This window comes from Dermacentor variabilis, chromosome 7 (assembly GCF_050947875.1).
Source record: "Dermacentor variabilis isolate Ectoservices chromosome 7, ASM5094787v1, whole genome shotgun sequence".
In the NCBI taxonomy this organism is placed as follows: Eukaryota; Metazoa; Arthropoda; class Arachnida; order Ixodida; family Ixodidae; genus Dermacentor; species Dermacentor variabilis.
This window is the reverse complement of record NC_134574.1, coordinates 78,412,749-78,439,145: the sequence shown is the minus strand read 5'-3', so window position 1 is coordinate 78,439,145 and position 26,397 is coordinate 78,412,749. Positions and strand designations below refer to the sequence as shown.

Genomic DNA, 26,397 nt, shown 5'->3' with positions numbered 1-26,397 from the left:
GTGGGTTCCACTTGGAACGAATTCTCTGGACTGCACCAATTCCGAGACATTATTTTCAATGGGTCCCACAAGATGCACTAGTGTTCGGGTTACTTTTGCGCTTCAATTTAAATTCTAAAACAGCGTTTCTTTTAAGGAAATCGGAGCGAGAATAAATTTTGTCGGACACCGTACAAATTAATACGGCGAAACTCGGGCAGCCCTGAGAATTCGTTCTAAGTGGATAGGCCTTGCGAACTCACCCTCATATAATTCGTAGATTGAAGTATGTGCCGTAAAGTGAATAATTGAAGCGTTCATTTGCCAAATTATAATGATTATACGATGGCGCATTTAGATTTCTGGTGTTGGAAATGGCCGCCTCATGGAGTAATTTAGATAAAGGGTTAGAATTGTGCTGACACAGGCAAGTTTGAAATATTTGGTACAATAATAAGACACCCTATTGTGATTAAACGCTAATGCATAGCCGTAGACAGTCAACGTGAGATGGGTTCTGCCGAATCTTGCGATTACTTTTAGGGAACAATCAGGTGAAATTAAATAATTTGAAATTCTGAAAGTCATCGTGCGCAGCGTAGAAAGGAGGAAGGCCAGGGCTGTGGCACTCCTACGCCGCGCGACAGAACTCCTTGGCGGCAGCTGCTTCCTTGAAGCAGCCCAGTATGGCAACAGCGACAATTTCACAGTAGTGTCGATCAACCACACGGGTCGGACCGTTAAACACGCCGCTTCGGTACGAAGCACGTCGTTGCGTGCGGTCGAGCAAGTGGCCATTCTCTTGGCCCTCCTGGACGACAAACATGCCAATATCTTCAGTGACTCCAGGGCAGCCATCCGCGTCTTAAGCGTTGGCGCCGTGTTTAAAGAAGCCTGTCGCCTCCTCGACGGCAAAAGCATCGCCAACCGCAGTCTCACGTGGTTACCCGCTAACATGAGATCAATCATGGGAGGCGCCACAAACCTCAACGAGGTGGCCCACTCCAAGGCGCGAGGTCTGGCTTTCCGTGACCATGAAGAACTCCCCCGCCGGCCCGCAGTGGTGAACAGAGATCAACCGACTACATAAAACGAAATTACGTAGCACTTTTATCTCAGCAGGAAAGACTTTCTTCTTCCTCACAAGAAATTAAATACAGCGCAGGCATATAGGCGATCGTATCCGAACGTATGGGTGAGCGTAGGCGATCGTATACCAGCCAGGCTTTATTCCACAAGCTTTATCCCAACACTTATGCCAGTAGTGCTTCCAGGCACTGCCATGACTTTGCTAGCCTAGACCATATACTCTGGCGTTGCCCCTCCTTGCGAGGCTCGGAACAAATCAATGAGGACAAATGGATCTCCGCTATCAAGAGCCCCGATGGCGGGGCGCAACTATGAGCTGTCCTGAGGGCCCATGATGCGGCAGTCGGGCATGGCCTGACGGTCCCTACGTGGGAGTGACCAGCAGCGCGCTGAGTCGCATACCTCAGGACTTTCATTAAAGTTTTGCATCCATCCATCCATCCATCCATCCATCCATCCATCGTGCGATGGGTTCGGCCAGAGGATCAATTCTTTCCCTCTTTTTGCTCCTTTCTCATCCGTTGACACTCACGTGATCTCCCGCTTCGAAGGGTACCCCCTGCATCATCGTCATGAAAGGAACGTGCGCTGAAGGCACGCGCCGAAGAAGAAAATCGACCGAGCGCCTGATCGTCAGCGTTCTTCGTCAGCTCCTGGCTTTTCTTTTTTCTAGAATCTTTCTGGGAACTGATTGCGATATGTCGTCTTCCGCAAAGAAGAACAACGACGCTTGCCATCAGAACGGCGCTGCTGCCGCGGCAAAGCCACGGCACGGTGAGAACGCGCTGACTACAGCCGCCAGCACAGCCCCGGCGGGACACACGGCAACATCCAGGGTTCTAACTGCGGAGAAATCTGGCGCCGTCAGCGGCCGCAACATAAGACACCGCCACCTTTTGCACAGCAAATCCCAGCCAGCGCCGCGCGGGAATCCCTCGATGTCGTCGCCTTCCGTGGGGTCTGCCGGCGGCGTGTCGAGCAGTGGGACTCACCTGGCGACGAATCCTGGCGTCTCGGTCAGTAAGCCATCCTCGCGCGAACTCAGGGCTTTCAGGCGTAGCTACACAAGTGACGGCATGAGTAACGCACGGTAGCTTCGTCGACTAAGCGTGGGCGTCACAAAACTTGTCTTCCACGCATGATGCACATAATTGTCATCTTACAGAGGATGTTATTATTACTACTATTATTAATAATTTTGCCCCAAAGAAATAGCGAGAACTTAATTGTTTTCGCATACTATGTGCCGGCACATTGTTGAAGCTAAGCCGCGGATTTTGCGTAATAATATAGCAGCATTAATATACGTATGTTGAGTTCCACGCACAGGCAACAAAGAATAATTTTTGCACCGTGCCCGCCTCTATACTCGGTTCTTTCTCCTTTCCCATTACATTGCATGTTTTGCGCGTTCCTGGTTATTTACATATTACTAAAGTTTTTCGAACAATTTCACTGTGTAGACGCAGGAAACGAAGACATTGGCCCAACAGGACGTGCCATCTTGCGCTGCGGAATCCAATGGAGCGCCTGCTGCCCACCTTACACGTGAGCCGGATCAAGCGGTGCCAGTCCCCTCGACGAGCTCGGACACTGTGTCACCAGCTGCACCATCGACTTCTCCCAGACGCCCAGGCTCAAGTTTGGCACCCTCGCGAGTCTCCGATATCTACGAGGCCCTCGCGAAGTTGTCACCATCTCCGGACAAGAAGGCTCAGGGGAAGGAGTTGATGCCCTTCATCTCGCCCGTGAAATCTCGCAAGGAGCCACCCACTTCCAATGTGAGTCACTTGCATGGGGTTTGCGGTCGCTCCATCAAACCGCATTCTAATTGAGACCTCCTCCCGCAAAGTACGCATTGTTCAAGTGGTAGCCTAATATATTACTGCTACTTTTATGTTTTCGAAATAGGAGCACAAAGTAGCGCTCTGTAGCTCTATTGAACACTAAATCACGAGCCTGCCGAGGTTACGGAGTCAGTACACTAAGTAGTACACTGTGAACGCACTGTAGATATATTTTATAACTTACAGAATCCTAATACTAAACAACCCCCTGCAGCTTTATTGTAGGGCTATATTTCAGCTTATGTAGAGTCCGAGTACTAAGCAGTGTTCTGAGGCTTCATTGTTCTAGGTGTACTTAGAAGGTACGGAGCACGAGGAATGATAAACCTGTGGTACTAATCAACACTTCGTGTTTTTTTAGAAATACTTACGGGCATGCGGTGCCTGAGCACTACCCAGCACTCTGTGGCTCCGATGTATACACCCCGTGAAGTTTGTCGAGTTCGAGTACTACGTAGCTGTATTTAGTGTAATTGTAGGTATAGTTGAAGCTTATGGACTCCCACTACTAACCAGCGCGCTCCAGCTTCATAGTAGCTTGAATTTAGAGCCTACGGTCTACGAGTACGAAGTAGTCCTCCTTGGCTTCATTGTAAATATTGGCGCATGTACTTGCTTATCTTTCTCCGGTGAGCGCTATTCACTGCCTAACAAATGTTAAACGTAACTACTCGGTACAGGACGCGCCTGCATGTATCGAAAGTTTCTCGAATGCTATCGATGCTTCTATCCGTTCTTTGTTGTCACCGAACCTTGTTTATTCTGATTGTATGCGCGACGTGAGCTGTGTGGCACTTTCTGGAAGGCACGAAGGCACCAGCGATTACAATGGATCCTTCGACCAGTGATGTATAAAAGCTCACCCTACCGACGTGTTTGACCCGCTCCTCATACTTTCGACGATCGCCGACTCCGCTAGCAGCTATCGTTGTCCTTTGAGTGTCACTTGCTTTTGGGGGCACAGGTTCGCCGAATTAAAAGTTCATTTTCGCTACGTTCTTCAGCGTCACTAAAACGTCACAACATACGTAAGAGCTGAATGAGTCGATGCAATGAGAATCTCTGCGGCTCTATTGTGGATATATTTTGGTTTTTAGGGAGTACATGTGCTAATCTGCATTGTTTCTCTAATGAAAGTGCATCGCAATTTACGGCGTGCGAGTAATAAGCAGTCCTCATTGGTTCCATTGTATATACCTTTTAATCGGGTGAGGAGGAAAAGGCGCGCGGCCAGAATTTCCTCCTCTCTGGCTTGTGCGATCCGCCGCTGCTTGAAAGTATTGCTGTCGCATAGCGGAACGATTTGGAGATGATATAACTCGTGCTTTGTGAAATTTACGCAATGTCCGTTCATACAAGGTCGTCTGGGAACCATACAGTGTGCAGCCTTTCGCTACATCGGTAACTACAATATGCGGAAATATCACGTTGGGGCGCACAGGTGTGACGCGCATCATCAGCCGTGGTGTGCGTACGTGTTGTGAACTAGTTTCGGTGTATCGGTTTTAATTCAACGAAAAAAAAAATCGGTTATCGTCCTCTTTCAAGAAAAATAAAAGAGAAAACGGGCTAACGCCGCTATACCACCTAGCATGGTCATGCCACACGATGTCTATATATCTATAAACGTTGACGTTGCATGCTTGGTCCATGCGCTATGTAGAGCAGAGGTATCCGTAATCCAGCATCTACTGCAGCTTCGGACGCTCGCGCAATTCGTTAACGGTCGCTTTGCTGGACAAGTGTAACTCACACCCCCATAAGGTGTGCTGTTATTATTACTAACCAAAACTATTTTATTCATGGGTGCAAACCATGCCCACTGAACCTAGTAGTCACGCAATGTAATCTACAGCTAACACATTGAACGCTTCTGGAAGTATAACAGCACAACTTCTACCGTAACAGAACGGTACCCACGCTGTTACGATCGTCGGGTATGTTTCATAGTTCCTAACCCCCAGCTTAGAACTAAATGACAATACTTGTTAGATACAGGTCACATTAGTGAATGGAACGTTCACAGATACACAACAGATCTCCGACGATGATTGTAGACTCAAACACGTGCGCACACATCGCGCTGTGTGCTACGTCTGCCTCAACGCCAGGAGAATGTGTAGCCATGCCGGCTTCAACCACTTCAGTATGTTTTACAGAACCATTTTCCACATAGAAGGCGCCACGTCACACTGAACAGACCGCGCGAGCGCGGAAACAAGCATTCAAAATCAGCGCCGAGTGTATATTTGAGATATTAGACAGCTCGCCCAAGCCAGCACGCCAACTCCCCATAGATGGCGCCACTGCGTACGGAATATGGTGGCGCCCATGAGAAAACGGTGTTATATAGGTGTATAGTGTGAAGTTTACCAAGTCGAGTACAAATGTGTACTGTTGGGATTGATTTAATAAAGTGGTAATTTAGAGCTTGCGCTCCGAACGGTGAGCAGCGCTGTCGATTTATTGTGGATGTACCTTGCAGATTAGAGATTCAGAGAAGTAAGCAACGCTTGCTCGTTATGTTTAGGTATGCTTTAAAATTCATTAAGTTTATAAATCCCAAGTACTAAGTGGTGCTCTGAGGCATTTATGTGTTAGTTTTAAGCTGAGGAGGCATACAGGAATGGAAATGCTCTAAAGGGCTCTAGTGTGGCACATTAGCACGCAGCGCTGTTCACAAATGTTAATGTATTAGCAAAAGTCCTCGGCACCATTTCTATCCACAAAACCTTAGACAGCTGCTTGCTCGTGCCAAAACTGATCGGCAATATCTCCCCGATCTTCCGTGGCAAACGCGTCAGTGCAATGTTAAGGAAGGCAATGTACGTTCAGTCTCGTAGACATTGCGCAGTCAATAGCACAGGCAAAATGGTAATAGATGTGTTGAAATTTGCAGCAGAGGCAGCACCGGAGGCTTGACTTTTGTAAAGATTAGTGATATGAGCACACTTCAAGTTCCCTTCCAATTACAATTATCCGTTCTATTTGAAATGATCGGTTTTTCACTGAGACATTGTAGCTTGCTCCTCTCTCACAATGGTTGTCGTCTACTACACACGTAGAACGAATGTGTTTACCAGCACTATGTTAACGCACTTCCTATTGTTGCACTTTGTTCATGCGTTTAATGTGTCGATATATGTAAGTTCAATGTTTTTACATATGTGGAGAAAGTTTTACAAATCAAACTTGAAGCAATACCTTCGTATTTCAACTTCATCTAGAAACATTCACTCATTTGGCATTGCAGCTTAGTTGGCGCTTGTGTTCGGTTTTGTGCTGCATAAATATTCCAAAATTTTAAAGCTCTGGCGTGTGCATATGCCATATAATATGTACAGGTGATCAGATGTTAATTTGCTGCAGCCTCAGAGATTATTCTTGCATCTGTGATAGCAGGTGGTGAATTGGCGCATTAGTAGTGTGGATGAGTCCTTAAAATAACAGACCAGTCAGCTCCGAGCTGGCTTTATCCGTCCGTTAGATAGTTTCGTTACGCTGACAAGGATGACTATTCAATGTTGCCATGTTTCTGTCTCTTAATGTTAGTCCTAACATATATTTTTTTCCGGTGCTCGTTGCACGGTCCCTTAACTGTTTGACGATTCTTTTTCTGATTTTTAACTGTCTACCCAACATGGTAGAACCTATAAAATGCAATGATTTTACTATATGCTTTTCAACGATTGCGGTGAGGTGCCGGTCATGATTTGGTAATGTCGGCCCTATGTGCTCCAACCCATTTTTATGCTTTTGTACGTTTTCTTCTCATGATAGCGGTCCACTGTGCGTAATTGACTTAGATATACACTTGCACAGATTCAACGGCCATCTAGCAATCAAGTGTTCTTGTTTTTTTTTTTTTGCTTGGCTGCTGAGCATTACTTTTGTGTTCCACATCGAACATCAGGGACTGGATCATCAGGGATCGTAATATTTATATGTAAGCGGGAACATCGACGCAAAGCTTCATCAAGTCAGACTTGCGACAGTATGAGCTGTTAGGAACATGCAACACGTGTTCTTCGATCGAGTAATCCATTTGTTCCTTCAGGTTCTAAACCAGGAGTTATTTCACTTTCATTATTACATACACATTTTAAGCAAAATCACACTGTCTGGTCATTAATATGCAGGCAGGTAGAATAAACTTCGAACCACCTAACAGCTTTATCCTTGTCACGCGGCGTGCTCAAAATGTGGTGTTTTTTTCTCGTCTTCTCAGGAAACGCGATTCCTTTAGGTATCACCTACAGTCATTCCGTCTGATCTCCTGACATTTGTAAACAGCGCTTTAAACGTTTGGAATGCATGCCTAATGTGTTGCGCGCACCTACAGCAGTCTTGCGCCTACATCTCGCTATTCGAAACGTCGGAGTGTATGCTTAGCTCTCATTTGAAATATCGAAATATATTCCAAAGAATCCTTTATTTTGTGATTCACGTAAACGATACAACTGCGCAAGCGCATTTATTATTAGGCATGTCCCGTAACATATGTAACGCAATTTTTTCATGAAGGTACTTCCTCAGGGCGAGGTTGTCTTTGCGAAACCTCCCGTACATTCCTGGCCCTGGCTGCTGGGTGCTTCAGCTCTCTTGCCGTATAGCTGACGCTTAAAAAAACAGCTTAATTGCGCGGACTGGTGCTGGGGTCACCTCGTTCCCACCTAGCACCACGGGAAGCTGTGCCCTTCTGCGTTAGAGCTGTGTCAGAGCAGAAGGGCTGTTTTGCCGGGGGAACCTCGTTTCCACAGCACAGCCACCCTTCTGCTCTAACCGTTGGGTCACATTCTTACCTATGGTTTCACGGTGCCGGCGCCGAATAGCTCACTGAGATGATCACAGCGTGTGTCACGTTGATTTCCGAGTGTACTTTTTGCGCGCGCCGATTTACTGTACGCCCAAAAACCAGCAATTACCCGCCGTGGTTGCTCAGTGGCTATGGTGTTAGGCTGCTGAGCGCGAGGTCGCGGGATCGAATCCCGGCCATGGCGGCCGAATTTCGATGGGGGCGAAATGCGAAAACACCCGTGTACTTAGATTTAGGTGCACGTTAAAGAACCCCAGGTGGTCGAAATTTCCGGAGTCCTCCACTACGGCCTGCCTCATGATCAGAAAGTGGTTTTGGCACGTAAAACCCCATAATTTAAAAACCGGGAATTAAATCGCCAAATATGTAGCATACCTTTCCGCGCTTCACTGAAAGCTTCACTTCAGATGAAGTTCAAGATGTGCGTTCGATCAGATAACTGTACCGACTTGAGCGCAGTAACCTTGCGGCTGCACTTTTCTCGTATAGCATTTGCAGAATACCCGAGATCTAGAAACCCTGCTGCCACTGGGTAGTACTACGGTTTGAATTTACTCGAGCCATCGCAGTTTCGTGTCCTTGTAAACCCGCAAAGTACTTCAAGGTTCCCGCAACAGACACAGACCGCAGCGGATCTCAAAATGAGTAGAAACTGAGCCGACATGTATAACGGATATCGCTGAAGTAAGAAAATGAATTAATGTCGCGGAAATGTCTCTCTCTAAAGCCACCGGATGTGTGATATTCGATTGAGTACGACTTTTAATTAATTGCTACCGGCGAGGGTTCTACAATTAATGGTTTGGATCATATCACGAAGAGCGCGTAGCTGTCTGCCGGCAGTTGTTTAAGCCGGAAAAGGATCGCCCCCACATTCGTATGTTGTTGTTAGAAAACTATCTATTTCTGACATGCGCTAAAAAAGTCAGCAGAAACGAAGCGTAACGAGGTCAGTTGCCAAGATGTCATTGCTGGCAAGCCTACTAGCCTCCACGTCCACGCGGCGGCATTCATCAGGTAGATTAGCAAGAGACCACGTGATTGCGACCATCCAGTTGGCGGTGCGGCGACACATGGAAACTAAAGATTATGGTGCATTTTGGCTCCACGGTCTTAATTTCTGCTGTCTGGGTTTCTTCCCGCCTGACTTTGTTTTTGCGGAAGAAAAAATTATTACACTCTTTTCGCTAGCACATATTTCTAGCTTGCCATGGTATGCGTGAGTTTAGCGAGGAGAGAGAAAAGGCTGTCTTGATTTTTCGCCCTAGATGTAACGTATTTTGGGTTTTCAATCTAGTGCTGAATGCATAGCATTTTTGGTTATGGATAATTATTTGTGGAATGCAAGCATATTTCTGTGTGGTAATCGACAATTTCTTCATAAAGACATTAAATTATACAACGTGCCTTAAAATTTGAGAAGCGAAGAAGCGCCACCCATTTTTTTCTCGAGCACCTTGTGTTCCGGAATGTATTTGGGACCTTCTGCCCGGATACTCTTTCTTGACTACGAACGCAAGAAAGAGATCCGCACACAGACTACATAGGCTACTGTGTGTTTTAGGCTGCGTCTTGAACTATGGACCTTCGACAGGCGCCTCCCTTCTTCGCTTGTTATTGCAGGTTGAGTCTCCCAAGAGTGCGGCTATCAGGAAATCTGCAGTGTCATTCGAGATGAAGGCAGTGACGACCACACTGTTCATCATGATCGTTCTGTCGACCGCCTTTTTGCTGCTACCCAGACGAAAGCAGCAACTTATGCTTATCTGCATTACAGAGGGCTGCCACCAACATCGGTGAGATGGATACACGTGTACAACTGCCACAGAGAAACATTTGATGTGCTTTCATCTAAATTTATGAGCGCTTCAAATGACATGCCTCGGCGGTCGTCTAACGTTATGAGGAGTCTTCTATAAATTCTAACAACGAAACGAGCGATTCCGGTGGCACGTGCTCGAAGCAACTTCCCTCGAGCCAGCTGCCTACGGTAGAGGGCGTGAGTGACGTTTGAACGTGAACTGGTCACGTTTCTTACAAACTGGACTGTGCCTCTGACAGCTTTTGAGGAGTGAGCAATACTAGTTCTGCACGCCTAATTATTAAAAACTATTCGAGCATGTTACTGTCGACGCATGACATGTTACCCTCTGTTAGGGCTACGCAGCTATCGAAATACCGTCTGTGCTCAAGTCATGTTGTTAGGCTATACAGTTAACTGAATGCTTTCTTCCTCGCGACCGCAGCATTCAGAAGTCGTGAGGAAGTTTAACTTTTTCACGTTTCGGTGCTAAAAACATCTTATTTTTTTGTCGGCTGTTCATGTACGGCGTGAAAGAGCGCAGCATTTCAGCATCTGGAGAAAATATCCGCGCTTTCTCAAAGAAGAGACCATCGCGTACACCTGCTAGCTCTCTTGAACATGACCACTGCTCCAAAACAAACCTGATGAAAGAGAACAAATATATTTAGTGCATAAGCCTAATAGTGATTTTTCGAATAATTAGCCTTGACGCAGATGGACATGCTGTGAGTGCTGCCTAAAGTTTGACGCCTATTTTCTTGTTCATTCCCAGGTATCGAATAGAAAATCAGCTGGACAACAGCGTGGACCCTTGTGACGATTTTGGTGGTCATGTGTGTAAGCGCTGGAAACCCCGAAACGATTTTTTCATATCACGCTCTGAGATGTCTGATATGCTCCTGTCGTGGTCGCAGCAGCTTCCGGTGGTACTTACTAAGGGTGCTGTCCACTTCCCCGTAGGCAAGAAAGTCGATGCCATGTTGGAAAGCTGCATGGGGCAGACGAGGTCGGACCTCCTGCCCATGAAAGAATTCATGCACGCACGCGGCATTGATTGGCCAAACAACCTGCAACAACCAGTTCCTCCTGCGAAGGTCCTCTTCGACCTCTCTTTCAATTGGAACGTGCACCTCTGGTTCACCCTGAAGGTCCTCTCGGCTTTTCCTAAAGGAAAACAAAGGCGAATCTTTTTTGCCCCTAACGAGCGTATGCTGCTTTGGAAGGCCACCATTAATGGTATACCGAAGATGTACTTTCAGAGTGTCTACGACGATCTTTTTAATCTTTTTTCTAACGACACAAGCAGTCATCCCAAGGTTCAAGAGATGCTGGAAACATACAACATGCTTCAAGACGTTTTCAACACCTTGGTACCGTCGTGCCCTTGCAGCGCACGCGTTCCGGCGTTGTTCTCACTCAGGGACATTGACCAGAGATCCCAGGTTCCTGTAGGAAAGCACGTAATGAAGATGTTCAATGCAGTGATGAAAATTGATCCGCCTGTTACAATGGATGACTTGCTGCTTGTGAGCGACATTGCCGAGTTCACAAGTATCATGCGTATCATCAACCAAGTCGGCGATAAGGCTGTACTGAACCACCTGTCGTGGTTGTTTATGCAAGCGTATGCGGCGGTGGCCGACCCCAGGGCCGTTCTTCTTGTGTTCCACGGCAGTGATCACCGAGCGAAAAACGAACAGCCTCGCTTCTGCGCTGGCCAGGTCGAGCCAAGCTACAAGCTCCTTGTCGCCGCTATGGCCACTGTAGCGCATTTCTCGGAAGGCGAGCGGCAACGCATCGACGAACACCTAGCCGGCATCGTACAGGTGAGTGTGATGATACGCATGTAGCTGCCGTAGACATTTTATGGCATCAACCAAGAGAGACTGCAAAACCGAAAAATGAGAACCCTAGAAACTGGCCATTCGCGAGGTCGGCACATACCAACAGTGGAAAATGACTTGTCTTTCTAATGGCTAACTTCATTTGGTATCAGAGTGGCCGCAACAGAATACAGCCCCAAGCAAGCCCGTTTTACCTTCCAACACGCGGATGCGAGTTAATGAATGAAACGTGGTCAGAATTTTTAGAAAACGTAAAATTGTTGGTGTATCGTGTGGTTGGCGGCAAAAAAGCAAGGAACTGCACTGCGAGCCACTTTGTTTCCTACAAAAGCAGGTATAAAATTTTAGCGAAATTTCTATATCGCAATATCCTCCACCATTTTCTTGTATTTGCACTATATAATATTGGCCTTGAATTGGCCTTGAATATTTGCCTTGAATAACGCATGATACGCCAGTATACACTTAGATCACTCCGTTTTTTTTTCTTTTATGCCTGCCGTGTGTCGTCCGTCAGCGTCTAAAAACGAATGTTTAAAGATCACGACTTATTTGGCTGAGATGGGCTAACGCGCAGAATATAGAATGTTGATGCGTAGATTATTCTTGCAAACCGCAGAGTGAAGCCTAATGCATATGTTTGGGAACTCTTCGCCTCTCTGCCATTAAACGATTTTCTGACTTCTCAGAATACCATTTGTCGATGGCTTGTCATCGCTTTTTTTTTTCTGGAAGCGGTGAGAGTTAACGGGAAAATAATCTCTTAACATTCGTCTGTATTGTAGCACTGCGAAAAATGTATTATATATGGCACAATGAAGTATTTAGGCGTTATGAAGTGGTCGACACACTGCTTTCATTAAGAGAAGCATAAGGAAAATCGACTTTATCCGTCATGCTTGTGCAATTAGGTTTTCATAGGCCAATCACCTTGATTTTGCATGTGTGATGCAAGAGCTATATGTTGTTACTTAGTGATGACCATTAGTCCTGTTACGCGAAAGCTTCATGTATAGGGGCTTCGCAAGAAGTGAAGATCCCCATCCGATATGTTCTCATAAGCCTGATGGAAATTAAGTTTTTAGCTTAGTCATGCATAAGCTTTCGCTGTGGCCCATGTCTCGTTTTCACGCGCATGGGCTCAATGCCTCATGTAAAATTGATCGTTAGTGGTGCTGCAAAACGTTCCTTGAGCGTAATATCTTACAACAATTAATAACTGTACTGCCCTAAAAATTGTATGTTTGAGACACGATTGCATTCCTGGAGTTCAGCGAGATGGTGAGCCACTAAATGTTCCTCGAGTGAGTAAGTTTATGTTCACCTTAATCACTGAACAACTGTCTTGTTCTCTTGTTTTGTAATTCAGTACGATGCAGGTGATACGATGACGCTGTCGTTGAAATTGGATGATGTTCGCATTTGTGAATTTGTATATGGTTGTATGGAAAATGGTTCTCTGATATGGAATTATCGATGAAACGCTTAACTATTTGAACGAATAGTATAGCAGATGAAAGGAAATTACGAGAGGCAGATGTTCGCGCTTGAGCAATTAATTCATGCGCCGTACCGGATATGACGTGTCTAATTGAAACCTCGGATTTGCTTTTTTAAAACAAGCCGGGACACGAAATTTTCAAGCCTCAATTATGCATTGCATAATAAACCGTACGCGCCGTACGCGCACCACAGCACAACAACAAATTTTGAGCGCTGTCGATGCTGTAGAAACTTTGTATTTGAATTACTTAAAATCACTAAATAAACAGTAAAACAATGTGGCAACACTGTGTAGACGAAATGAATTGGCACCACCGGAGGCGGCTTCCTCAGATAACGGGAGCTTATATATCGAAGGCCGTGCTTTTGAGTACCGCAAACACCGAATGCCATTGCAGTAGCTGGAAACACACCATGGTCACCATGCGTCGTTTCCTTTTCGCATGTACGTTGGGGAGTTTGCTGCTACTTTTTGTGGCGCGAGTGAAGTAAATGCAGGCGCAACTGAACGAGGACGCCCCTGCGGCGCCGCTTTGTGCCAGAGCGTGCGGAGCAACACGTCCGAATTGGCCTTGAACTAGTTTCGAAGCAGACGGCGCAGTGGTCGCTCCTGATTTCTAGACGTCACACAGCGCCAAGCCAAAATGCTGGTCGCTCGTCTGAAGCTGGCTGAGAGCTCAGCAATTTCAAAGAAGCGCTTTAGTAGAAATGCGCACTGTGGTCCCAGCTTTTCTTGTTTTTATAACGATATTGGGTCTTCTACTGCCATTCACAATGATAATCTGAGAATAGTTGCATGACCGTGTGATGGCATTTGTAACTGCGAACATCAATATATGGGCATTGGGGAGCTTTCGCAAAGCTAGACCATAATCGTACGCGATGCCGAAGATAGCATAAGACTTGCTTCTTAGAACGGTTTGGTGGTTCGTCGTTCTCCTTCACATAAATACGATTAAACATCGATCGGTTGGTAAGAGCTATACGCGGCTCCTTCTACTGACATGTGTACAATTTCTAGGAAGGCAGCAAGCAATTATGTGAAGATTGAACAAACCTACTGAAGATGGATCTTAGGTTGTTCAGCTATTGCATGCGATAAACCCTCGCAGGTCGCCATTGAGAAAACGAAGGCTTCTACCTGGCTCGAAAGCAAGACAACACAAGTTGCCGTAGAAAAGCTAGAGAACGTGCGCACCGTGTTGTGGCCCTCAAGCAAATTCCTCAATGCGGAGGCACTGGAGAAAGTGTACAGAAACTTCACCGACAGCGCTCCATCGTTTACCGAGTTTTGGGTCGAGACGCGTCGTAGCCAACGCGAGCTGTTCGGCTCCGAGGCGGCCGAAGAGGAGCTGCTCCTGGGCGACAACACTCAGCTGCCGTACGCGGACTACGTGCAGGTGCGCAACCACCTGTCCCTCTCCCTCGGAACACTGGCACCACCGCTATACTATCCGGATGGCACTAAAGCCATGTTGCACGGCGGCATCTTGTACCTGTACGCTCGAGCGCTCATCAGTGCAATTGACAATGAAGGAGTTAAGGTAAGAGCGTAAACGAAGCGAGCACACTGTGCTGCATGTGCGCGCAACGGTAACGTCGAAATTCTTACGGTAAATGAATAAGGAAGTGACGCATTGAATCGCTAACGTAATGGAGCTTTTGCCTACATTGGCACGAGGCTGTAAGAAATGACTGCCCGACATATCAGTAGAGCAACGATGGAAGTAGTCCTAAATAAAACGTTATGACATGGACTTCCGTCGTGCAGTGGCGAATTTCATCACAAGACCAATTAGCATTTGAAGACGCGAAGAAGTGAGAGCAAGCGGACGCTCGAGAGTAACAACACGACGAAAATTGAATGAAAGATCTTTCTTAGAAATGCAACGCCTCTTGAAAACAAGATGCCTACAATATTCTCAGCGGTAAGACCGTGCATATGGCAAGCTGGACAGGGCATGCGATCGCGTCGCAATAATTGTTTATATATGCGAGAAGTAGACGGCTGGTGTCCCAAGATTGCATTTTCATTCCCTGGCATGTTACAAGCCTGAAGAACCAGTTTAGTGCCATTAGCATTTCCACATGATTAATGGAGTCCATGGCCTGCTCTTTCGAGAATTTATTCAGATCGCTTGGAAAATGCAATCTGAAGTGCATTTAGCCAACCACTTTCTTACCATGAAAATCCTTATGCTGACGCACGTATAAGAAACTAGCCGCGCTTGATGTACACCTTTAGCATGGTCACTCAATTGCAGCTCAATTCATAACTCACGTAAAGCAGTGTCGTCCACCACACGAAGTTACCCCTTTGGGGCGACGTGTATACGTCATCAGGTAACGCTGACCAAAACAAGTGTCTCAAATTGATGTGACATGCTTGAAAAACTGGCGGACCTCTATACGAACTGTCTCGCCTCCTCAAGGGTCCTAGAGATCTGGATGAATGCCAACATTATACTAATCCGCAAGAAGGGAGATGGTAAAGAAATGCAAAAATTATAGGCGCAATAGCTTACTTCCTGTTTTATATAAATATTCACCAATTTCCAGTAGAATGAGGGCAACACTGGACTTCACTTGACCAAGGGAACAGGCTGTGCGAAGGCTGTAGGAAGGAAGGGAAAGGCTTCAGGAAGAAATACTCTGCAATGGATCGCATACATGTCATCACTCAGGTAATTGAGAAATCCGCAGAGTACAATCAGCCTCTCTATAAGCCTTTCATAGATTACCATAATGCATTTGACTCAGTAGAATTACGAGTAGTTATAGAGGCATTACGTAAACAAGGAGTAATGGAGGCTTACGTAAATATCTTGGAAAATATCTACAGAGATTGCATAGCTACCCTAATTCTCCACGGGAAAAGTAGAAAGATGCCTATAAGAAATGGATCAGACAACGAGACACAACCTCACTGCGTGCTTGGAAGTAGTAGTCAGGCTATTAAACTGGGAAGGCTTTGTAGTGAGATCAATGGTGAATATCTCAGCAACCTTCGGTTTGTAGATGACATTGTACTGTTCAGCAACATTGGGGAGGAGTTACAACAAATGATTGAGGACCATAACAGAGAAAGTGTAAGGGTGGGGTTGAATATTAGTACGCAGAAAACAGGATAATGATCCATAGACTTGCAAGGGAACAATGGTTCAGGATCACCAGCCAGCCTCTAGAGTCGATGGAGGAGTACGTTTACTTGGGTCAATTACTCGTAGCGAACCCTGACCATGAGAATGAAATTCACAGAAGAATAAAAATGGATTCGCTCGCATTCGGCAGAAATCGTGAGCTGCTGACTGAGAGTTTACCGTTATCATTGAAAAGGAAAGTATACAATCAGTGCATTTTACTGTCATATGGCGCAGAAACTTGGGGACTGACAAAGAAGCTTGAGTACAAGTTAAGGACCGTTCACTGAGCAATGGAACGAAGAACGCTAGGCATAACTTTAAGGGACAGGAAGAGATAGGTGCGGATCAGAGAGCAAACGGGGATAGCCGATATTTTAATTGACATTAAGAGCAAAGAATGGAGCTGAGCAGGTAATGTAATTCGGAAATTAGATAACGGTTGGTCCCTTAGGGTTACAGAATTGGTGGCAAGAGAACGGAAGCGCACTCGATGACGGCAGAAGACTAGGTGGAGCGATGAAATTAGGAAATTCGCAGGCGGCAGTTGTAATCGGTTGACGCAAGAGAGGGGATAATTGTAGATCGCAGGGAGAGGCCTTCGTCCTGCAGTGGACAAAAAATAGGCTGATGATGGTGATGGGGATGATGCTGAAATTTACGTAAGGTGTTCTACAGCACAATAAGGGCAGTAAAGACAAGACAGACGTGTCTTGTCTTTACTGCCCTTATTGCAGTTTATTAAAAAAAAACGCAGAAAGGTAATCTGCGTGCGCGTGTTAAGTTATATGAAATAGATTACCAAGTATTTCCATCTCAGAAACTAACAAAGACATAAAAGGCTATAGTACACAGTCAGCCCCCATCTTTTGTATGTGAAATGCTTCTGAAAGTTCACTATATTTCCTTGTGCTTGACGAATGAATTTAGTTCTTTGCTTGATGATCTTAGCTTGAAGCCAGACAGTAAAAAAGACAAGAAGGAGCTTCATGTGTTATTGTGGCTTGAAATGTCTTGGAAGCGAAACCTTTACCAACTCCTTAAGTAAAGAAATATTTACGGCATACCATACTACGGCATCATTGTATGCTTACAAAAGAATAAATATTAACCAAAGATATGTGTGGTGCTTGCGACATTTCAGTCGCAGCTGAAACACTGCAACTTCCTAATCGTTGCGCAATTGTGGCAAACTGACGCCATGAAAAGTTTACTCGTCACAGTGCGCCACGTATGCGGTCCCCTCTCTCGCAATGTTGCCACAGCGCATTCATTATGCAAAATAGAAGTGAGGCGTGCAGATAGGACACAAGAGTAGAGAAGTGGACAACACGAACGCCGACTATCAACTGAAGGGAGCACTGAGGCGAAAAAAGAAACAAGACTCAAAACTCATCTGCGCATGCTCAGGAATGGTAACACCACGTGTCAATCGGGTACACGTGCCGGTCTATGTGAGAGATAACTGTTAAGGCACTTAATCTCTTCCTTATGTAAAGTAATCGAAGGCTCACTCACGCTCGCACTTCCACCATTACAGATATGCCATGCCTCTACCATAAGACGCGTATCTTCATTCTTATGCCTGTGCAATATCGCGCATTCATCTAACTCTGGCGTGCAGTTACAATCTCGGCAATGTAGCGAAAGATTAGAAGGCGATGCACCGATTAACGACCTTTTATGTTCCATTAGCCTCTGATCGATACACCGTCCCGTTTGCCCTACGTAGAACTGGCCACAGCTAAGGGGAATTTTATAAACCACACCCATACGACAGTCAGTAAAACTGTTGTTCTTATTGTGCTTCACTGGACAAATATCTGTTCCTTTTTTGCCTTCTACCCGCTCCTTTTTATTCTGTACGGCTGCGCATATCTTACCTAGCTTATTGGGAGCAGTAAGCAACATTATCATCATATCTGCTAGCAACTTTTTTAAGCCTGTGCGACACTTAATGAATATACGGAATAGTCACTACTCTTTTTTTGCTCTTACTGCTTTCTGTAATCACGTCCGTCCCTCTCGAAACCGACTTCTTTAGGCGCTCAGCCACAGTGGCCACCGCTACACTAGGATAACCTGCTTCTAATAGGCGCCGGACCTGCGCATTAAAACTGGCGCTCATTTTGTGCATGCAGGATCTTGTGAGGGAAAACTTAAGGCACGACATGACAATTCCGTTTTTTACTAATTTAGAATGCTTGGATTGAAAGTTTAGCAACGGCTTCGAAGATCTTGGGGAGTACTGCCAACAAACATGATTTTGTTCGAAGATCAAGGAAATGTCAAGAAACTGAATTACGCGTCGCTGAGGAAATTCCTAATAGGCGCCGGACCTGCGCATTAAAACTGGCGCTCATTTTGTGCATGCAGGATCTTGTGAGGGAAAACTTAAGGCACGACATGGCAATTCCGTTTTTAACTAATTTAGAATGCTTGGATTGAAAGTTTAGCAACGGCTTCGAAGATCTTGGGGAGTACTGCCAACAAACATGATTTTGTTCGAAGATCAAGGAAATGTCAAGAAACTGAATTACGCGTCGCTGAGGAAATTCCTTGGTAAACTTTAATCCTCCCCCATAAAGTTTAAATTGCTCACTTACTGAGGTAGCACCGCAATCTAATTCTTCCCTATTGCAGAAAATCAGGCAATCATCAACGTAACGAAATATCTTGATAACGCTATCACCTAAGGCTTTCTCTAAGCAGTTGTCAACCTTACTCAGGTAAATGTTGCTAAGAACAGGTGCAACCTTTGAGCCAATACAAATGCCTGATTTCTGCAGAAAAACGCCATCTCTCCACCCAATCAGCGTCGACTTCAAGTACATTGAAAGAATTTCTAGAAAAGCTCCCCTAGAAACACCGCATCTGTCAATAAAAGCCGACCCTTGCACTTGTTCTTTAATGCATTCATTTGCGGAATTTAGCAACCCGTCATGCGGCAAGGAATAATACAGGTCTTCGATATCCATACTAAAAGCTGTACAATCACCAGAATTTTCCTCTCTCAAATACTGAACTAGTGCCTGAGAATTACGTATGCGAAAGGGGTCTGAAAAATCTAGTGAAGCTAGGCAGTTCTGTAGGTAACTAGCGACACAGACCTGCCACGTCCCTTTCTCTGACACTATAGCACGAAAAGAAATTTCTTGTTTATGGGTCTTGGCCGAGAAAAACAGTTCTAAGGTGAGGGATTTAGCTTTCTTTACATTACAGACAAGCCTATCAAGATTATGTCTTGACAAGAGGTCAACCGCACGTTGCTTAACTACCGAAGGCTTGAGTTTGACTGGCTGCAAATTCTTTTCTATGGCTGAAATCGCTTTTTCTGAGAACATGTCATCTGGCATAATTACGAAATAACCTTCCTTGTCAGTTATTACTGGTCTAAGTTTATGCTCCACAAGGTAATCAGCTAACGGTCGGACAGGGTCAGGCGTCTTAGAATGAGAATTTGATTGTTTAATGCTAGCAATGCAATCCGAAATACAGCGTGAGCGTTCTTCTTTCTTTTTTCGCCTCAGTGCTCCCTTCAGTTGATAGTCGGCATTCGTGTTGTCCACTTCTCTACTCTTGTGTCCTGTCTGCACGCCTCACTTCTATTTTGCATAATGAATCCTTACCAACTAGCTCAGCTTTCTGTCGTTCTACACAGCGCATTATTGAGCGATTATATGCATTTCCGCTTGCTCTGACTGCGTCCTTCCAAGCCGCAGGTAGCGTGCCTAGCATGATAGGTTCGCGTCCAGAACGTCGCTAAAGTATCTGCCCGAAATTCACTATGTCATTAGCTTGATCAACCCTAAGCTTTCATAAACCAACGAGTTTGGGGGACAGCTAATGCTGGCTTTCTTTTGTACATTTATTGCTGCGGCAATTAAGAGGGCACTCAAGGCATGTTCGCGCAGTCAACGGCTCCGAAGCCTTCCTTCTGTCGAAGGGTTGGCAGGGATTCACGGCCGGTGCACAGAGGGTTAGAAAGTCTGCAGAAATGCGGAGTACGTTTTGCTGCAAGAATGGCGAAGCCGAGTAGTGTCCCGTTCCACTGAACCGGCTGTGCCGGAGAGAGAGAGAGCCCGGGGTGTGGTTTCAACTGTGGATGTAGGCGTTGGGCGCACACACGTTAGCGTTCTTACTAAACAGCTGTGCATATATACATGCCATACCTTGATGCATACACAGGTCTAAGCGGAACCGGGAGTAAACGCAACGCTAAATCGTAATATCGGACGCTGAGACGCGCCAACAGCTTTCCCACCTGGTGCTCCATCCACCGTGGCGACGTGCCTCGCATCTGGCAGGACGCTGTTCGTACTGCACTGCAGCAGTTAGAACTGGCGTGCTGCATCGCTAATCGGGCTAACGCTATAAATAAGTGGCGCGAACATTTCGAGCATTATGGCTCGAATGGAATAGTTATTGGCATTTGATTCTCATCTCTTCGAAAATTCACTATTCGAAGGGCGGGAATATTCTTTTCCTTCGAACACGATGAGGGAGCAGCAAGAGTCTGTGCAGCCTACAGCGAGCAATACTGGCGAAAGTGAAGACCCCTTTGAATGATTCTGGTGCAGCAGAACCGCGGCTGTGGCGCACACGACGCAGTTGCTGAAGAAGCAAAGGCAGGACGTCACTTACGCGCAAGAGTCACCAACCGTTGAGTATAAGCGTGTCTCGGCTTAGGCAGCCGAAAGGCTCTCTGTTTCTGTTAAGAGAAAGTAATTTTTTTGAGTCTCACCACTTTCTAGATTTCTTCAAAACGTGCGGTGCTGTGTTATTGCCTTTAGCTGCTACGTATGCATATGATCACGTTCTGATGCATTTTTCATGGTTGTCATTGTCAAGGTGCGCTACATTTCAGCGCACTCTCGTTGGTTTTTCGTCTTTAAGGTTTCCAGTTGACCTGGCGTAGAGCTGTTAACGTGGTGACAGATGTAGCTTAATTTACATGTTCACGTCAAGGGATACATAGAATCTCGATATCCAAATAATGTAAAAGAAGCCTTTAGCTTACAAATAGGCTCCACGAACCTTATTACTTCGCTTATTTGGATATTCGAAAGATTATTTTATTTTATTTATTTTCACAATATTGCGGACTTTTGTCCAAGCAGGAGGGGGCTACGTAAGCAAATACAAAAAAAAAGTGAACCGTCAAATATATACAAGGGATACAGTCAACAAGATACATCAAGTGGGTGGTTGTAACCAGTGGGAATTTCCAGGTAGGGCATTCCAATCAATGATTGTTTTCGGGAAAAAAATGAGTATTTAAATAGGTTTGTTCGTGCAAAGATCGGTTTCAAATACTGGCTCTGTCTGTGGCGGGAAATTCGAGATGTGTCCTTAATAATATAATCGCGCGGTTGTATTCCTAGTGTCCCGTAATAAAGTTGGCGAAAGGAATTCAATCTGGCAGTTTTTCTTAGATCAGTTAGTGGTTCCAAGTTTGCGGTTTCCAGCATACTCATTGGAGAATCACGTCGTTGGAAGCACTTATAAATGAAGCGCGCGGCTAACCTTTCAATTCTTTCTAGTTTTTCAATACCTACCGCTGTGTGAGGATCCCAAACGATACTCGAATATTGTGTGAGAGGTGTAACTTACGTTTTATAAGCTTTTAATCTTAATGAGGATGCGGAGTCACCTAATTTAAACTTTAGAGATCCTAATCTTTTTTGGGCAGCACAGGTTATATTGTCTATGTGAGGCACCCAAGATAGACGTGAAGTTTTATTTATTTTCAAATACTGTTGGCCGTCTTGGCCATAACAGGGTGGGTACAGCGGGTATGCACATAGCGTAAAAAATGTAAACACTTTACAAACGAAAATAGGACATGAAGCAATGAATGTTGGAAATACAATGCGAAACAAATAATGAAATACAAATACAGTAGTTTGGCTAAGAAATACATGTTTCTAACATTGTGACAGTGATATTGGAAGCAGCATAAAAGAAAGACTATTGTATGTATTTCTAGAATAGTGTGACAATGTTTGCATGGCACCACTAATATTAAATTTCATAAAAGGTTTTTAACGTGTTCCTCGAAGATTTTAATGCTACTCGACTGCAACACAGACGCCGGCAAGCTGTTCCATTCCTTAATCGTTCGTGGGAAAAATGATTAAGCGTACATGTCCAGATATGCTTTTGGAATTGAGAACATGCAATGATTGCTTGATCTGACGTTCCTAGCCTGCCTGGGAGCAAGATAGGGCGTGGTTTCAATATTGAAGTGGCCTTTTGATAACAAAAAAATAAATTTAAGTCGAGCTAACTTCCACCGTTGAGCCAGTGGAGGCAAATCAAGTAACCGAAGCATTTCGGAAACAGAGTCAGTACGATAATACCGGGAAAGAATGAACGTTGCAGATTTTCTCTGTATCTTCTCAATGCGGTTTATAATTCCGGATTGAAACGGATTCCAAATGACACTGGCATACTCTAACGTTGGTCTAATGTAAGTTAAATATGCAAGTAGTTTGACGGGTGTCGTTGCTAGCTTTAATTTTCGGCGACGGAACCATAACTTTTTTTCTGCAGCTCCACAAATTCTGTCTATGTGTGATTTCCAAGTTAAAGTTATTCCCAAATATTTGCAGCTTTCTACTTTCCTAATCTTATAGTCCTTCATTTTGTACAAGTATTCTAGCTTTCGTAACTTACTTGTAATACACATATACACTGTTTTGTCATAATTAATAACCACATCCCATTTGTTGCACTATTCTGCCAACCTATCGAAGGTTTCTTCCAGAAAAGGCTGATAAGAGACAGTTCAGATGTTGCTAAATATAATACAGTCATCTGCAAACAATTTGAAACCAACAGGTGATTCCACAATTTTAACTAGGTCATTATTATAAATATTAAATAGTACTGGACCCGGCACCGATCCCTGAGGTACGCCTGAAGTTATCCTCAAAAACCGGGAGCATGATCCATTTATTTATACATACTGCTTACGACCAGTCAGGTATGAATCTAAGACGTTAATTTCCGACATTCTAAGGTCGGGTTTCTCGGATATTCACGTTCGACTACATAATTTCGTAATCCCAACACCCCTACTTTCAATGCTTCGCTGTCAGATGAAATTGCCAAAATAAACTGGTCAATGCAAATGGCGCGTGTGCGAGCGATTCAACAATGTTGCGGGTCCTGTTTGTCGCCGAAGGCCAAGTAATACGAATCTCTGAGACGCACATGCTGTCTGGCTATAGCTTGGGGCCATCTGAAGTTTAGGCGCTGTGGTGGACCGTTCTGGAAGGACAGCCGTCCTGTCTCGGTCATGCGGTTGCCGCTCGAAAGAACGGCACTCACGTTGATAGTTTGCTCCGATGGAGAGAACGCGCAAGACCAGTCGGCTCATACGAGTAGCCGATTTTACTATCGCTACAAATGTATCGGTTAAAGGCTCTGATTTTTACAAGATTACATAATGAGACAACTATTTCTAACCTAATAGTCTCATTGCAAGAAATCTACGATTGCAATCTAATCATTTCTATTATAGAAGGAATAGCTTTCTAGAAGCTGTAGGCTACTCCCTTGCAATGACAATCGCCGTCGATGGTTTCTGAACAGTTAAATTTCTATTGTCGGCCACTCACAATTATGGTCGATGTTTGCGATATCCTACGTGGAGCGCGAGAAGAGCCACAAACTTCGGTGGCTCTGCCCATTCGATCTATTAAAGCGTTGACGTGGTGGTTGTCATCCTCTGGCCGACTCCTCAACCTTTGCATCAGACTGGCCATTTAGGCTTTTATCTCTTCTTCTTAAAACTTTTATCTCTTCCGTAATGCGCAATCGACAACCAGACACAATAACCACTGATGGCGCTGCTTTGAGATTCACTGATTCTGTGTCTGTGATGACTCAGTAGGACGCAGTAACTTCGGCAAAATTGAGCGTATTTATTGTTATTGCGCATTCTGAATCTTGTGCCCACATTTATGCATATAAACACGTATTTTCGTGTTTACTTTAGTGTTATTAAATATTATCTCTTACTGGCAGTGATATGCTTACACTACACTTCTCTGTTACGCTGAACGCACTACATCTTTCGTGCTTTGTCTGCCAACTAAATGGATGGAGTGCTTTTCCCGCCATAAGTGCAAAGTCCGGGCATGGCCGAATGCAGCAGTAATCCATTGCTGTATGCAGATCAATCCGCAAGGCGAGATCGTGCCGACTTGGTTGAGCGAGAACGTCCAGAGCACCTACGAAGAGCGCACACTCGGCTGCCTGCCGGGGAACGTCAGCATCTTCCCCGAGGTTCCGGCGATAGAGGTCGCGTACGAGGCTTTCAGGCGACATATGAAAGAAAATGATACTAATCTATCAGAGGTAGGTGGGAAACTTAGGAAATGTCTTCCTCACCGTAACATGTGGGTTAAGCATTGTGAAGCCGCTGCCCGGACGTTAGAGGAACATACAACGAACAAATGACTTCCATTTCAATCTCCTTAAACTATTACACTGTTATTACGTTAAGTATACTTATACCACTTTCATGGCGTGACGAAAACCATCATGCAACTCACGAATAGACTACCGTCTAGGGGATGTCCTGCGGGCAAGGAAAATTTATTAACATAATGTTGTCAGCTAGTTTACACTGTTTATCGTTTATAATGCCTATGGTGTTAGGCATGCATGGCTAATAAGCATTCGGCAGAACCCATCCCACGATGACTATCCATGATAATGCGTGCGGAATGTAATCACTGTAGTGGTACAACATATTGCCGCCGTCGAAACGAATTATGTATGAGACATGTACTGCCGCGGGACTCCTCTTTCACATTGTCTGCGTCCTGCAATGCCGCCGCCGCCGCCGCCAAGGCTGCGCTTGCCCTCCAAATGCAAGGCGTGCCGTTGTGTGCGTACCATGCTCGCCTCTCGCATTTCTTTCTGGATACGCTGAGCCATCTATTGGTGCTACTGAGAAGTCCGAGTGTGGCCCCTGAGACTAGAAGCGTGGCGCGCTGGTGCCTACCAACATTGACGATTGTTCGCTTGCTTGACGCTCACACTGTGACACTGTGGCACATGTTCAGTGACTAAAAAGGTTCATTGAACAGTGGCACATATCCTTGTACTTACGGCGCTGCTCGCTAAAGCGTTGTTGCGAAAGGCATTAATTAAAAAGCGGCGCATATATAGATTGTATGTATGTTTGTTTGTGTCTAACCGTCTTCGCACCTACCTGGGTCACTGGGGCTGTTTTGTTGGGTTTGTTTGTCCCTGAGCATGTGCCCATGTGTACATGTGTGCCTCTCTCCAGCGAAATTATTTCACTACCGAATGGGTTTGTAGAAACTATTTGACGCCGGATTGGAGGCATATGTATGTACCACTCGCTTACGCTGGTCTTCAATGAAACTGCTTGATGCCACTCTTTAATGAAGGTCTTTGACGTTAACTCGGGTTACTAGGTACGTGTCATTGGGAATGGGCCACTCTATAATGAGCAGCAGCCTGGTGCGCTGCTCATTCGACCATGGATTGCCCATTGACCCAGATAGGTGGGAAAACCGTTACGTATAAACATGCGTGCAGATACGGATACCTAACCAGCGGAAAGTGCGCGAAGTATTTTAGGAATGCTAGAACACTATAAGGTAACGTACGTTAGCCCTGATTTTTAATGCGACGAGCATTCTTTAAAAGCCAGCCGCACTTTTTGACAAGTTCGCAGATATACAGCCTCTTTCAGGTCCACTTGGTTCACAGTGTATGTGTATGTGAGGAATAGACAACTTAGAAATAGACAGCTTGGCCATTGGCTACGTGCCACCGGGCCTGCGACACTAATGTATGATCACTCATGGTGAATCCTACAGAATGACCACGTGCCACTGGGTAGGTGCCTGGACAGACAAGCAGAAAAAGATGCAAGAAGTGAAGAGGTCGGCAACAGAAAATTGAAGAATCACTAACAGACAAGTTAAAACACTCGGCGTCAAAAGCATCCGAGTGTGGAGAACGAAGGTGAATGAACACAATGGGGTCAGTGCACACGTTCAGAGAAAAGTCAAGTTTGAGAAGTCAAGCTGATGTCAGTAGTTGAAAACGGAAGAAGTCGCCTACACAAGCGAATAATTTGTCGATACTGTGTGTAGCTCTATTGCTTCAATGCTAATTGCAATAGCGTCAACATTGATCGTAAGATGCGTTCAACCGGTTTTCTTTTGTTTCGAATCCGTCCAGTACGGAACTTTTTATTGTGGTCGAAATAACCGGACACACGAGGCCCGTTTTTATTTTTTGTCATCGACGTCGTTGCCGTCGTGTTTTGAAGCTCTCGACGGCGCATGCGCGGATGGGAGGCGCACGCGGAGTGTGTTAGATG

General features: G+C 45.3%; 1 protein-coding gene across 1 annotated transcript; it reads left to right on the top strand.

Moving 5' to 3' along the window:
- Positions 1-1,706: 1,706 nt before the first annotated feature.
- Positions 1,707-25,561, top strand: LOC142588708 (endothelin-converting enzyme 2-like). The gene is made up of 7 exons (XM_075700524.1): positions 1,707-2,084; positions 2,532-2,849; positions 9,355-9,527; positions 10,308-11,361; positions 13,995-14,426; positions 24,207-24,389; positions 25,481-25,561. The coding sequence occupies exons 1-7, from the start codon at positions 1,767-1,769 to the stop codon at positions 25,559-25,561; spliced, it is 2,559 nt and encodes an 852-aa protein (XP_075556639.1). The 5' UTR covers positions 1,707-1,766.
- The last annotated feature ends 836 nt before the right edge of the window (positions 25,562-26,397 follow it).

Excerpts from the sequence above, each read along its gene's own strand:
- LOC142588708 (XM_075700524.1), top strand. The coding sequence starts at position 1,767 with ATGTCGTCTTCCGCAAAGAAGAACAACGACGCTTGCCATCAGAACGGC. Across the intron at positions 2,850-9,354 it reads AGGAGCCACCCACTTCCAAT|GTTGAGTCTCCCAAGAGTGC; the intron begins GTGAGTCACTTG and ends TTGTTATTGCAG. Across the intron at positions 11,362-13,994 it reads ACCTAGCCGGCATCGTACAG|GTCGCCATTGAGAAAACGAA; the intron begins GTGAGTGTGATG and ends AAACCCTCGCAG.